This window comes from Neopsephotus bourkii, unplaced genomic scaffold, assembly GCF_033783945.1.
Source record: "Neopsephotus bourkii isolate Nb327-2 ecotype Australia unplaced genomic scaffold, CSIRO-AGI_Nbou_v1 NB_1139, whole genome shotgun sequence".
NCBI classification, from domain to species: domain Eukaryota; kingdom Metazoa; phylum Chordata; class Aves; order Psittaciformes; family Psittacidae; genus Neopsephotus; species Neopsephotus bourkii.
In genome coordinates, this window is record NW_026901625.1 from 4,618,661 (window position 1) to 4,633,376 (window position 14,716).

General features: G+C 47.8%; 2 protein-coding genes across 10 annotated transcripts in view; both read left to right on the forward strand.

Annotated features, from left to right (window-relative positions):
- Positions 1–2,098, forward strand: part of IGFN1 (immunoglobulin like and fibronectin type III domain containing 1) — a 212,574-nt gene extending 210,476 nt beyond the window's left edge. For all 4 annotated transcript variants that reach the window (XM_061363116.1, XM_061363117.1, XM_061363118.1 and 1 more), the window contains one exon: positions 2,085–2,098. The gene's annotated coding sequence lies outside the window, so the exon portion shown is untranslated. The remainder of the gene's footprint in view (positions 1–2,084) is intronic.
- Positions 1–14,716, forward strand: part of PPP1R12B (protein phosphatase 1 regulatory subunit 12B) — a 99,297-nt gene that overhangs the window by 41,359 nt on the left and 43,222 nt on the right. For 3 of the 6 annotated variants that reach the window (XM_061363125.1, XM_061363123.1, XM_061363124.1), the window contains exons 10-14: positions 2,484–2,681; positions 3,472–3,554; positions 5,213–5,338; positions 10,283–10,468; positions 11,022–11,207. In XM_061363125.1, coding sequence (XP_061219109.1) covers positions 2,484–2,681; positions 3,472–3,554; positions 5,213–5,338; positions 10,283–10,468; positions 11,022–11,207 — 779 coding nt within the window. The remainder of the gene's footprint in view (positions 1–2,483; positions 2,682–3,471; positions 3,555–5,212; positions 5,339–10,282; positions 10,469–11,021; positions 11,208–14,716) is intronic. The other 3 variants (XM_061363126.1, XM_061363127.1, XM_061363128.1) reach the window with 2 other exon arrangements.

Sequence of the window (14,716 nt, forward strand, 5' to 3'; positions counted from 1 at the left end):
ACTGGGTACTTGTTAGAGGGAAAATGTTTCTTGCTTAATCATGATTTTTTTATCTTTGACATGCTACTGAGTCTTAGCTTCTTGTCAAGATCAAATGAAATAGAGCTCCTCTGGGTGTTGTTCAACTCAGGCTAATTTAGCCCGGGAAGTATGAAACTGGGAAGTGTGAGCAAGTCAGTTAACCTTTTCCTAGCTGCAGAGTTTTGTTCTCCCTCATCTGAGCTGTTTAACCCAGAATAAGGCTGTTGGGATATAGAAGTGAGTCTGTGTGCAAAGCAGTTGTTAATTTGACCTCAGTCACTTGAGATCAGCTACTTTCCCTTCTCTGACCTGTTTGATTCTTCTGTAACTGTCAGGCTGGGTTTTACACTGGAAAGTAGGAGAGCTTGTGTTGCGCTCCATTTGAGGAGTTATTCACATGTGCTGTTCCTGTGCAATCTCAGAAGGCAGCTTTTCTTTTCCTGCAGATTTGAGCTTTCTCTGAGGCAAGTGTCAAAACTGCATTAAAGTGTTAGAGCTGTGGAGCTCAGTAGACTGGAAGTGCTCGAATTAGCGGAGCATAGATTAAGTCTTTGTACCTGCATTAAAGTACCATCAGCTAAGAAACATCACTGAAGTACTGCAGTGATAGTTTTACCTTTGCAGTCTTGAGTCAGTGAGTTTGAGGGCAGAGCTCCCCAGTAGCTTCATTCATTCTGCATAGTGTCAGATGTTTTGTGTCATGTTCAATAAGGTATATGTCAAGTAATGCTTATACAGCTTTTGCCAAAAGCCTTGTCTACCCCAGTATCCTGCCCTTGCCAGTGAGCATCAAAAGATATGAGAGAAGAGAGAAGCAGGACTTCTCTCCTACCTCCTGGCAATTCACATTTCAGGGACTTGCTGAACGTGGGGTATTTTTTGTATTCATCAGCCCCTCTTGGACTTTTCCTCTATGAATTCCTGCAGTCACTTTTTGAGTACCCATGATGTTTGGGATCATATAATGTCCAGTGGCAAAGGGTTCTGCAGCTTAATTACATATTACACAGAGCTTCCTGTGCCTGTTCCTGCCACACTGGTTTTGTTTGCTGTCCCTAGTTCCTTTATGGGAAGGAACAAGGAGTAATTGATCCTTATTCACCCTTCTGTGTGCCACTGCAGGGCTTGTGCACCTTGGCTATGTCCTAGCCTGGAGTCTCCTGATATACTGAATATCTCCTCATACAAAAGCTCTCTTGCTGTACTCATTCTTGTTGCCTTTCTCTGAATCTCTTCCCCTTCTTCTTTAGTGCTTTTGAGCTGTGGGGCCAAGCTGTGTATGATACCAAAGATGGGATGTACCCTGCAGTAATACAGAGGCAGAATCATGTTCTGTCTTGTATTCTGTTCTTTTCCAATAATTCCTAATGTTTCGCTTGCTTTACTTCCTATACAACTCGGTGGTGAGCCTGTGTCTTTGTAGAAGTGTCTCTTACAGTGCTCAGGCTCCATTCTCAAATGGCATCTTTTTCTAAGACTTGATAACTATGACTCGAGTTGTACATTTGAGCAGTTGCATATTTGAGGAATAATATATGCTCATCAGAAGTGCTTCATGTAGCAACAAGCATGAAGGTCCGTTCTGTACTATGTATAGAACATGCAGTTACGTGACCATGGAAAGGTTTAAGCTGAAACAGGCCTCTGCAAGCCTGTAGACCAGCCTCTTGCTGGAAACAGGGCCAGGTTCAAGACTTTGTCCTGTTGTTTTGAACAACCTGAGCTCAGCTAAGTATTAAAAAGGATGGGGAGGCCCCACTCTCTTGCTCCTAGTGCAGCATCACTCCTACCAGGAGGGATCCCTCCCTTCCCATCAGTTGGGATGTCCCACATTGGAACTTGGCTGTTGTTCTTTCACTGCAGACTGTTGAGAAGTCCGGGCCCATATCCCATGTGAACCCCACCCCCAGGCAGCAGAGCAGGGAAACCCTTTCCTTTCCTTCTCTTTTCAATGCTACACAAGTCAGATTTCCTCAGTCTCTCCCATTATGTGTTGTAGGCTCCAGCTCCCTGATGATCGTCATGGCTTTCTCCTGGACTCTCTCCAGTTTGGTTTGTGAAAGGGTTTTATTTGCAGCTAGTCCCAAAAGAGTTGATTATTTTTTTTGGTTTCTGCCTTTACTGAATAATTCCCCCTTCCTAAATGAGTGTTAATAAAAGCTTCATTGTTCCTTATATTCTTTCTGCAAAGCTGGAGGAGGGCATTGTGTAGGGAAAGGAAGCTGCACAGTGACACAAGATCTCTTTTATCGTCTGTCCTCGGGGGTGAGGACAGTTTGCATCCCTGTGAGTTCACCTTGAGCCGTGTTCTGTGATTAAAGCTAAGCAGGAAACTGAAGTCATTTGCAAGCTTTACAAGTGTGGCCCAGCAAAAACTGGGGCTTGTTGAAACGCTGTCAGAACTTAGATGGTGCCTTGCAGTGCTCTCACTTCTTCCACATGTCCCTTGCTCTCCTCTGCAGTTCAGTTGGCTCAGCAAGGCCGAGGAGCAGAAGGACGAGTCGCCTTCGTCGTGGCGGCTGGGGCTGCGGAAGACGGGCAGTCACAACATGCTGAGCGAAGTCGCTGCTACTCGGGAGGCACAGAGAGATAAAACTGCTTCTATCTATCGCTCTTCCTCGAGCCCTCGCATCTCTGCACTGTTGGACAGCAAAGAAAAGGTTTGGCTTGCAACAAAGAGGTTTTAGTGCATCGCAGTTGGGCAGACTTTACCTCCCAGGTTTAAGACCCTTTCCCTTTTGTTGTGAGTTCTTGCTGGGATTTGTGTCCAGAACAAAATGAAGGCTTTTCATCCTTTCTTTTTCTTTTGAAAATTATTCCTATTCTATCAGTTGTTCATACAGAGCTGCAGTTCACTGCCTCTTTAACCTAATTCCTGCTCAGTTTGGAGTGGGCAGCCAGTGGACAAGGGCTGCTGTGGCACGTCCTTTACCAGAAAATATCTAATCCAGACAGCAGCACATACCTGCAGTGGAAATCCTCCTCCTTTGCCATCTGTACAGATTCCTCCTGTATTTGTGAATCTCATCACACATACTCACTAGCTGTAACTTTGCTGCCCATGGGTAGATGCCCCATCCCTGAAGACATCGAAGACCGGGCAGGATGTAGTTCTGAGCAACCCGATCTAAAGATGTCCCTGCTCGTTGCAGGAGGTTTGGATTAGATGAGGTTTAAATGTCCCTTCCAACACAAACTGTTCTATGATTCTATGATTTAGAAGCAGTTCTGGTTGAAAGCTGCTCTTTTTCATTAGTGTGCTCTTTAGGAAATCATTTTCAGAACTGATACATCTGTGCTGTGGTTTGTGTTGCCCAAGTAAACACCTTAAAACAGTTATCCTTGGGCAGGAGAATGCTTAAGAAAGAAACTGAACTTGAATTTAGTTGACACTGAACATGCTGGAAGTGTAACGGATGTGCAGCTGAAGTACTTCTCTTGCTTCACCAGGATAAAGACAACAAGAGCTATTTTGCCACAATAGCCCCCAGAAGACTAAGCAGTACGAGTGATATAGAAGAAAAAGAAAACAGGTAAGAACTTAATGCTCAGCTTCTGTCCTGTTGACTTTTCTCTGTAGTCCTGCGTCATCTGTGTTCTCAGCAGCCCCAAGTGCACAGGAAATCACAGTGTTGAGAGCTAGCTCTGATCCAGACAGGTTCTGGCATGTTGCTTTTCACTGAGGTGAGCAGGGCCAGAGGCTGGTTTCTCCACCCTGTATTCATACATCTGCAGTCTCCATCCAGGAAACCAGATTTATGGGTGGTTTTAGCTTTTAGATGCAAGTGCTTCATTTGGTAGCTGGCACCTACACTTGTACTTCTGTCCCTTGCTCCACAGTCACCTTCAGTTCCTTTGTTCACATATCTGTCATATTTTGATTCACTCGAGTATGAGAACTCTCTTATATATGGAGCTGTTGCCATTGCAGGGCTTGGGAACACTTGGTGAGTGTGTGAAATTGGCCATGGACAGAGCCACGGTATAAATGGGATAAATACCGAGTATCTCAAGGTACATTTGAGGAGCTAATCTCTACAAACAGGTTCTTCACAGTTTCTACTAGGAGTAAAATCTGAGCTTAGCCTCATTTCTAGCCAATTCCACAATCCTGGTGGAAAGGCACCTCTAGAGCAGTCACTGTGACTGGAAGCAAGTCACAGCCCGTGACCACACGGAGAGAATATAGCACAGTTTGAGACTCTTTGCTGGTCTTTTGCTAGAACCTCCCTGCGGGGTTCTTGCTTCTAATCTCAGCCAGTCACTGTGATGTGGAGTTTAGCAGACAATTTGTGTCTGCTGATAAGCCTGAGCAGTTTTGGCAGTGGCTCCATTGAGTGGCACATCCAGCTGCCTGCTGATGAGTGTCCTTTGCTTGGTAAAGCAGGAATAAGGAGAACCAGCTGCGTGAACAGATGGTACCCAGCCCTGCTGTGTAGTACAGACTTCTCCCAGTATTCTTTCCTTTCAGAGCAGCTGAGTTTCAATTCACAGGTCCCACAGGTGTCTGAAAGGGCATCAGCAGCTGAAAAATGAAAACTGATTGCAGGCTGACTGAATGGATTTGTGTTGCATTGCAAGCTCAAGGTCCTGTCCAAGACCAGAAAAGGAAAGGACGTACAGCCTAAGTGTGTCTTAGGAAAAGGAGCCCTGATTTCAGATAACTGTGATAAATAGGACTACTGGCAATTTATTGGTGACTACTGGTAATTTATTGGTAACCACTGGTAATTTATCATCCAGTAGTTTTAGATGTTGCCAAGTATTTTGTTTGTTGTTTGCTGCTGCTGAGTACAGCAAAGGCTGAATTGCTTTACTGTCACTGCCTGGACACCTTGGAGATAAAAGCTTCCCCTGCAGTTGCAGTATCTGTGTATTTCTGTAATGCTGCTTGATGTAAGATGGCAGAGAGAATATAAAATGACATTATTTAATATGTTAAATCACTTTTATGGACAATCGAAATTTCAATTGCAAGTTTTCTGACTAAAAAGGATCTTGCCCCTCTTGATGCAAAAGTGATTCTTTAGCAATCCAGCTGAAGCTGGTAAGGCCAGAAGGGCCATTTCAGGGAGTTCTATCACCATGAACAATGGAGGTGTAAGGGAAGGATTTGTATTGTGGAACTGCAAAGGAGACAGAAACAGACTCCAGGAGTTCTGAGCAACCCCTGTGCTTTGTCGTGCATCAGGGAATCAGCTGTTAACCTGGTGCGGAGCGGCTCCTACACGCGGCAGCCATGGAGGGATGAGTCAAAGGGAAATGAAGCTCCTCATTCTGGTGCACCTACTACCTACGTGTCTACCTACTTGAAAAGGTATGTCCAGTCCTGGCTTACCCGTGTTCCCAGGCAGGCAGCTCCACTCTCAACGAGCCTCCCAAGCTTCAGCCTCCTGCTTGCTGCTCACTGCATCAGTGTGTCTGGCTGGGGGACCCTCTTCTGCTGAGAGCAGGGAATAAAGATTAAGCTTTGCTGACATTTGCCATGCTAAAGGGTATTTTTGAAGGCCATCACTTTTGTTGTTTTGAAAATTGCTGAGCTGAATTTAAACACTCCTGTTCACACAATTCAAATGGAAAGTGTTTCCTCAGTTTCAGGCTAGTATTATGGTTAGATAAGAAAGATTGATCATAAAAGCTGAATAAAGGCATTTCAGTCTGAAAGCACTGTTCAGGTGGCTATTGACAGGTAAGTTGCAGCTTATCTCTAATTTTCATTCATATTAGTCCATGTTTATGGCATCATTATCAGAAAAGTGGCGGTGGTTCTGTGCATGACTCACAGCACATGCTGTAAGGAGCAAGGCTGATGTCTCCAACTGTTTTCTTGTGGCAGTAAGGAGGCAGTTTTCTGCACAGTGTATTTGAAATCATGGAGGCTGATTGTTGGTAGCCCAGCAGCATCAGGAGAGCATCCTGGGCAGAACTTCTCTAACTTGCAGTACCTGTACCCATTAAAACCACATGTATAAACACGTCACACTGCAAAGCCACTTGATCTGGGCTTAAGGAAAAAACAGAAATGTTTCCAGGTGTTAGAGCGTGTTTCAGCAAGTTCTAGACCCTGAACTAAATAACTGTCCTGAGGATGCGACAATTGCTTGAGATCTGTGGGAAGAGGCAGGTGTTTCTATGTTCCAGTACTTGTGCTGGTAGAGGTAAGTCGTGCTCAAGGATGTGTCTGTCCAATTGCTGAGCACACACAGACCCATTCCCACAAAAGGTGACACAGTCACTTCAGGCAGTAGACTTCTGATCTGCTGATCCATTCCAGTGACTTCACATCTATGCTGGGACATGATGACGGGCCAACAGCCTCCATAGTGTGTCTCTCTAAAGGCAGTCTGACAAGCTGCAGCTGATTACACTGGAAACTGCCCTGCTGTTCCCTAGTCTGAGACAGGCCAGCCACTCACATGCTGCCCCTTGAAACTCTACAAACACTGCCTGTTTATCTGGGCTAAGCCAGAGCCACATTTAGTACTACATTCACACAGTTGTACTGTGTTTCCTTGGTTAAACTGTGCAGAGACTAGCAAAGGCTTTGGCTGGCAATGGTACTTCACTAACACTGATTTCTTACTGCAAAGGCTGCATTCGGGCCTTTCACAGCAGTGTTGGTTTACAAGCAATTGTAGAGAATAGCTTTGCCAGGTAGGAATAAAGGGCACCTTTCTTAAAGAGGTCAGTCCATTTTATGTACAAACAGATAAACTGTGATCAATTTGAAATCTATCCCATCTGGTTTGCTATAGGAAATGCACAGAGAAATTAAGTATAATCCTGTTGAACCTCTGATTTCTCCATCCGTGTGCATCAGCCTCTGAGATGAGGGAGGGAACCTGGTTACGTGTTAAGGATAAGCTCTTTTAAAGTATTAACAAAACTCTGAACACAGTTCCAAAAGATGAAAGCTTGTTCTGAGAGAGGAAGAATTAAAGTGAATGTGACATACCTGGATGTTACTGAGAGGGTGACCTCTCTAATCTGCATTTCCTCTTTACCTCTGCATGTCCTGGTTATGTTCTATAAGTGCTTTATATGACTCCCAACCAAAGATAACAGCAGCAGATCATCTGAAGATGTTCTTCTAAAAGGGAACACTGACTTTCAGCAGTGCTGCAGATGTTCTTCAGCCGTAGTTGAAGCCAATGTCAAAGCTCATTGTGTAAGGGTAGAGACTCATTCATTCTGCTTTCTCCACGCTGTACCACTAACCCCCACTGCAGTACCCTTTTGACAGCCTGTTCTCCAGTTTGGTGCATACTGGCCTTCCAACAGCCAGTTCACTTGTTCTGTGTATTAAAGGATTTGGAGGAAATCTGGCATAGCAGATGGAATGAATTCAGCATCCTGCCCATGCCGTCAGCCTATGTGGTGCCACATGGGATGGGATCACATGCACCAGAATGAAACCACTTTTTCACACAGTTTCTCTTTACATATTGGCATATACTCCTTTCTTACTGCTTTTAAGCCCACATTAAGCCCATCCCAGCCAGGCCGACAGTCTGAAGAGCAGTCTTCCACCTCCCACACTGACCTTGCTTCCAGCAGTCACCAGTTCAAGAGCCAGGAGCTATCTGTGACCACTGTTCCTAAGGCCACCAGTGTGGCCCACTTCCCTGAGCAAATCCCGTTTTGCCCGCTGCAGAACCCTACAGCAGTGTGTTACAAACCAACCAGTTCTGTGTTTGTGCAGATCTTTAATGAGTGTATGTGGCAGCTCTTTGAGGGGATTTCATATTTGGAAGTCAGTTGCCTTAGCTGTTTTCAGAAGTATTGCTTTTGATCGATTTGAAATGTTGCTTTCCATTTCATTGCCCATTCAGTTATGGTGATGACGTTAGAGAATGAGCAGCAAGCAATGTGTCAGTACCTATTTTTTATTTCTGATGTTGAATTCTTTAGCACAAATTCACACTCCCCTCTTTTACAGCTCTGTATGAACCCAGCTGATAAGTACCAGGATTCCCCAGCTAACCTCTTTGTTGCAATCCTGTTCAGATCAACTGTGAACAATTGCATAAATTGCCTTGGAGTCTCCCTCAAGCTGTGCAGTGTCCCCCATGCAGGGTGATGGGGTGGGAAGGTGAATTCCTGTGAAGCTGGCAATGTCTTGGCTGCCTTGGAGCAGGAGCATGCCTGTGATGCCCCAGCACCTCATTTCTCCAACGCAGGATGTGTGTATAGGAGCTGGCACAACACCATCACCATGCTCTTTGCCTCCATTTCTCCTCCTTCCCCCAGACCTGCCCTCTCCCAGGCACCTGGTGCTGCTTCTGTTCTCTTGTTTCCCTTCTGAACGCCAGTCATTGTCAGGTCTTACTTAATAACCCTCCCGTGTCCTCCCTTCCTGACCAAGTTCCTTTCTTTCTTTGCAGCCGCTCCTCATCCCCAACCTTGGGTTCTCCTCAGATGATGCCACATCAGCCCTGATGCCCCCCGGGTTGCCACCACCTTTTCCCCTGCAGCTCCTCCTGTTCCTTCCCCTGGCACACACTTCATTCCCATCATCTCCTCCATATGCCTGTCTCTTCACGGCCGCTTGCTCCGCACGCCCACCCCAGCCAGGCTTTGCTCCCTGCTCCCGCCTTCCTCCCAGCCCGTCTCCAGGGCTTGGCCTTTTCCTCTGGTGCAGAGAGCCAAGAAGGGAGGCACTTGCTTCCAGAGCACTTCCTGCCCCCGAGCAGGGGCTGGTTTTCCATAGGAAGTGTTGTTTAGGGTCTGGTGGAGGTTGCTACCTGATGACAGTAACTTGCTTGTTCCTCTGTGGCCTGGAGATGGCAATCAGCCATCAACTGAAGAGCCCAAATGTAAGGTTCCTCCCTATGGAGACCTTCCAGGATGCCCTTTTTTCTCCTTTGGCTGTCTAGGGACCAGCTGCTTGTTCTGGGCTGGCTGGGGCCTTGGCATGTAAAACTGATGTGTAAATTGGGTGCCTAAGTGACCTGGGCTGGATCCTTCTTCCAACCTCCAGCCTGGGCTGTTGTCCTGCCCCTCTCAAGTTTTATTTCAGCCTTGGGCTGCTGTCTCTGACGCTCTGGTGTTGACTTCCCATTCCAGTCCATTGTCCTTGACTTACCCATAAACCTTGCAGCTCTTTGTCCTGGGCTGCTTTTCCTTTAGGTCAGCTTTTATTCCTGGTGCAACCACTTTCCTCCGCGTGCAGTGGCATGGGAGCCGTTAGGATGCAGGAAGTGAGAGGCAGCCTTCCAGCCTTTGGTCCTGCAGGCAGCCCAGACTGACCAGCAGCAACCAGGAATACCAGTTGCTGGGAAAGGCATGACAGGACCCTGCACCTTGCATGGGTGCCCCTTTGCGCTGTGCAGACAATGAGCAGCCCATGCATGGGGCTGTAGCACGTGCGATAAGGAGTTGCATTTAGGGATGTGCAGCTTCTCCCACTGAGGGGGGATTTCCTCCAGGAAAGCCCCAGGGCACATCCTGAGATGAGAGCCCTGCTCCTTTTCTCCTATCTCTTCTCTGAAGCATGAGCACTGATCACTGACAGCTTTTCAGTCAGAATGGTTTGAAGGGGGTGTTTTAAACTGCCAAGATACGGATTTCCCTTGCTCATTCTTAGTACTTTCTGAGCAGGTTTTCCAGCTGTTTTCCAGAAGTGCAGAGTTTGTGCCAAACGTGCCTTAACAATGACAATTAATGCCCCATGTGATCATCTTTGCCAGGGCTTAAAGCCACTGAAAATAAGTTCTTAAAACTGGAAGTCCTGCACATCCTTTGGAGATGATTTATCCCTTTTATCCCTGGCAGTGTTCAAGGCTAGGTTGGACAAGGCCTTGGGTAATATGGTTTAGAGCAAGGTGTCCCTGCCCATGGCAGGGGGTTGGAACTTGATGATCTTAAGGTCCTTTCCAACCCTAACTGTTCTATGATTCTATGATGCAGCCAGACCTGCTTGTGTCACTCTCTCCTTCCCTGCTTTAAGCAACCTCATCCTTGCTCGTTGTCTCTACCTTTCCCCAGTGCACAGGGGTGCTCCGTGTGCGCCACTTCCACTGCTTGGAGGGTTTGCTCTTCCCTGATCTTCACCGATTCACCTCCACACCGTCATTCCCTCCCCAGAACTCAGCTGGGCTCAGCTCAGAGGGTGCTGCTGCTCTGGGGTACCCTAGTCGCCTTCCACACGGTTTGCTAAGATGTAATCCTTGCTCCCTTTCCAGCTGAGAGCCCAGCTGGGGTGATGTTCTGCTGAATACTGACTGTGCTCTGAAGGACGTGATTTTGTGATGTTTTACAGTGCTTCATTTGGTAGAAGTAGTGACCTCAACAGTCCCTACATTTCAGCCAGTCGCAATACATCTCTAGCTACCTCACCCACTACCACTGGTTCATCTACCTCACTGGGCACCCCGTGGCAACCTGTCTCTTCCTGCCCCACATCTCTCAGTGTGAACACTACTGCATCAGCCTGCCAGTATACCAGGTAACAGCTCACAGCTGAGATAACACTGCAGGAAATCAGCAGTTGGGTTGGAAGTTCTAGGTTATGGAGTAGATTGTGGATTGGAAGTGGGCTTCCATGCGGGAAGCATTGATAAGCAATCCCAGGATGGTCGTGTTGGACAGTTTCAATAGTGTGTGTGTGTGCACCAGCAGGCAGTTAACAGCCATCCTGGACCTTACATAGCTTCTTCCCTCACTGGAGTGGTCAATTGTGGCCTCTTGGTACCCTGATAGAGACCATGTTGTGCTCAGGCTGCTCTTGGGCATTCAGTGTACAAGCTCTCGGAGTTCATTCCTTCTGCTTATTCACCAGGTACATTTCCTAATCATTTTTGCTACAAACAGGGATGTGAAGACTGTAAATTCCTCCTGCTTTTTCCTCTCCTCGTTTAACTGTGTGCTGTTCTCTATGAAACCATGAGTCTAGAGCGAAGAGGACGAGCTGTCAGTGCTCCCTCCCCTTGAGGCGGCTGCTCTGGGTCAGCACTTGAGTTCACTTGCTTTGCTTTCCATTATTGTCTTCTCTATTTCAGAGCCCCTTTCAGGCAACAAACTGATTCTGCTGCAGAGAAAAATACAGAGGGCATCTCTGCTAGCACCCCCCTAGGTGTAATCACAAACCGCGCTGTACTGGGCTCTGCTAACAGCATTGCGAATGCCGGCGCTGCCTCACCCGCAGGGAAGGACTTCTCAGCTGAGGAAGCCAGGGAGCGCCGAAGGTCAGTGAGCAGAGTGCTGGTGTGTGTCGGTCCTCCTGGTGAGCAGCTCTCACGTGGTGGTGATGGTGGGGGTGTAAGGACTGTAACATGGCGTTACAGGCTGCTGCCTCTGCTCCAGCGTGGGGTGTTAAACCGGCTCGTCGCTGGCTTGTAGGGGAAATGGAGTTTTCGTGGGTTTCTGTTTGCCTTTTTTCCTCAGTAGTCATCTTAGCTACTAATCTCAGTCCCTAATGCCTCTATGTACAGAGTCATGGAATGGTTTGGGTTGGAAGGGACCTTAAAGTCCATCCCTGTGATGGGCAGGGACCCCTTCCACTAGAGCTGCTTGCTCCAAGCCCCTGTGTCCAACCTGGCCTTGAACACTGCCAGGGATGGGGCAGCCACAGCTTCTCTGGGCACCCTGTGCCAGTGTCTCACCATCCTAGGACAGCCAGCCCAGTAGCTGCTTTCTGTAGGTTCTGTAACATTAATCCCATCTAAAAAGAGCATTGGACTGGGACTCAGTTGGATAAAATCCATCCACCTGACTCTGCTCAGCAAAGTTACGTGCCCCAGTGGAGATGTCCTTGCTGTACAAGTCCCATGGATTCCCTTTGCAGTTAGTGGAGGAAAACAGCCATTCCTGGAGCGAGTAGGTGTGTGATACAGGGGTGATCCACACTCTATCAGCTTGCATTGACTTTAAAGGGAGACTTAGTACAGAAACAGAAATCTGCCATCTGCACCCTAGGCTATTGCAGCAGTAGCAGCATTTTTAATTACTCTAGATCTGCTTGTGGTATTTCTATCTTATCGTATGATGGTATTTTAACACTGAGGAAATATAAACCTGGGGTAGCTGGTGCTCTTCTCAAAGGAAATTTGCACTGAAGTACAGAAGGAAATGTGCATTTAGTATAGAATAGCAAATGACCTGTATTTATTCCTGCAAACAAGAATAAACTTCCGCAACTTCTCTTCTGCTGGCATCAGTGAAAGGAAATGGTGATAAATGAAACCCAGATGAGCTGTGTTGTTTCTGACCAGCAACCAGTTCATGGGGTGTTTGCAGTAATTGGATCCTTCCAAACTCAATAACTTTTTACCTTCCTGAGTGGAGAGAGAGTGCTCTGACGTGTTTCAGTGGCCTGAAGCCAAAAGACGTGAAAGCAATAATGGAAATGATCAGCTTGCAAAGCAGAAGGTGGTGGAGCTCCCGAGGAGGGAGGCCAGGACTGCTGCCGGCTTCTCTTGGCTTCAGCTGCAGCGTGGCCAGGAGGGAAGGTGGGCTGTGCTCTCACACTCACACCTCCAGTGCTGGTGGGGCTTGGGTCCTGTTCTCCAGAACTAGCACAGGGAATGCTTTGCTATCACAAGCCTCCAGGTGAGCAGCCTTCATCCACGCTGTGTGCAGGGACATACTTTGAAATAGCTACTGGAGTGTCTTTGTAAGAACATTTATGTTTAACATTATGGGTAAGCTCCTTGTTTTGCTAGAGGTCAGTTGGCTTTAGTGTCACATGCAGTTGAATTGAGGTGAGCTGCCAAAAGATACCCCGGTGCAAAGTGAGGTTGTGCAGAGGAGGAGCAGAGTGAGGGTTGTGCTCTTGGCTCACGCTTCCTGTTTCACAGCAGTGTCCCTGTTTTGGCAAGCCCAGAATCAAGCTGCAGAAGCTCTAGCTCCACAAAGCCCACTAAACCTTTGGCGCAGCCTGCAAACAGGGAACTTGACTGTGACAGTACTTGTAGATGCCCCAAAGAGCATCTATTAATATTACTGCATTGGCATTCCTTGCCAAATCAGTTTCTATAAATACTATAGAAGATCTGTTTGTCCCCTGCATTTTTATTAGAGAACCATCTCCTGTGAATTATGGTAATGCGAAGAGAAACACCAGAACAATCCTCCCACCTTCAGCTGATGCTGAGAGGAAAAAGAGCAGCGATGATGCATTGTGCTTGTGGGTGGAGGGAACCTCACTTATGAATGTGAGCTCCAACAGCAGGATGTACTTAACTGACTGGGGAGCTGCCTGCACCTTTTGAACTAGGAAACATGGACCTAGGGGAACAGGACGGGTCATCTGAATGGGAAAGGCTTATTTTGGAAGGAGACCAAGTCCAGTAGAATAAAACCAAAACGGAAAATGGCAAGCAGTTATCAGGAAGCACTGCATGGATTTCGGTTCCCACCGGCAGCTGCTGCAGCAGCGTTGGGTCAGCTTCAGTGTTTCCAAAGCTCCAGCTTTCTCTTAGCAACAGAAACATAAACAAGCTTATCATCTAATATTAGATCACAGGGATGTCTGCTAACTTGTGGCCTTAAATTATCTGCATGAAGGCAAAAGGTTAAAGCAGAAGGGATTGCTAGGGCTGGGAAGTGCTCTGGGCCGCTACTTTGCATCCTTTGGTGGCCACTAACCCTTACACTGACCCGTCCTAGTGTTTCATAGACCCACAGCCTGGTTTGTGTTGGCAGGGACCTGAAAGCTCCTCCAGTTACAGCCCCTGCCACGGGCAGGGACCCCTTCCACTGGAGCAGCTTGCTCCAAGCCCCTGTGTCCAACCTGGCCTTGAGCACTGCCAGGGATGGGGCAGCCACAGCTTCTCTGGGCACCCTGTGCCAGCGCCTCAGCACCCTCGCAGGGAAGAGCTTCTGCCTAAGAGCTCAGCTCAGTCTCCCCTCGGGCAGGTTCAAGCCATTCCCCTTGGCCTGTCCCTACATCCCTTGTCCCAAGCCCCTCTCCAGGTTTCCTGCAGCCCCTTTAGGCACTGGAGCTGCTCTAAGGTCTCCCCTTCAGGAGCCTTCTCTTCTCCAGGCTGCCCCAGCCCAGCTCTCTCAGCCTGGCTCCAGAGCAGAGCTGCTCCAGCCCTCGCAGCATCTCCATGGCCTCCTCTGGCCTCACTTCAACAGCTCCACATCCCTCTTGTCTTTATTGCCACCTGAGCTGGATGCTGTACTCTGCAGTTTCATCTGTGGTGCTTTACCTGCTGCTTGTTTCCCAGCTAAATTGGTGAGCAAACGCTCCAGTAGCTGGGAAATGGTGTGACTCCGGCCTCAGGCTCTTAGAAAGCAGAGGAGAGAAGAAGCAGAAAAGGTGGCAGCGCAGGGGAGATCACTTTGGAGAAACATGATGCAGTTCATCTACCTGCAAATCACTGCCTGGTGTTAGCACCAGATGTCTGGAGGTTCAGCAAGCTGCTGCTGTGGTTATTTACATGCCCAGCTGCCTCCCTCTGTAGTGCTGCAGTGCTGTGCCGGTGCCCAGAGCTGGCCTCATGCCACCCTCCAAGTCAATATCAGTATATTTGCCAGGCAATTTCCTTTTGTTTCTCATGGGTGCTCTGTAGGCACGGATCAACGCTGCTCTTTGCCCGTTCTGATGATCTCCTGCCAGTGTCAAACTGCCTCACACTGCAGATGCAGGGTGTCCAGCTGAACTCAAAGCAGCACTACCTCTTCTAAGGGTGAATTATGAGTGTGTGCATGCTGTGCCTACACTAGATCATAGAATCATTGAATGGTTTGG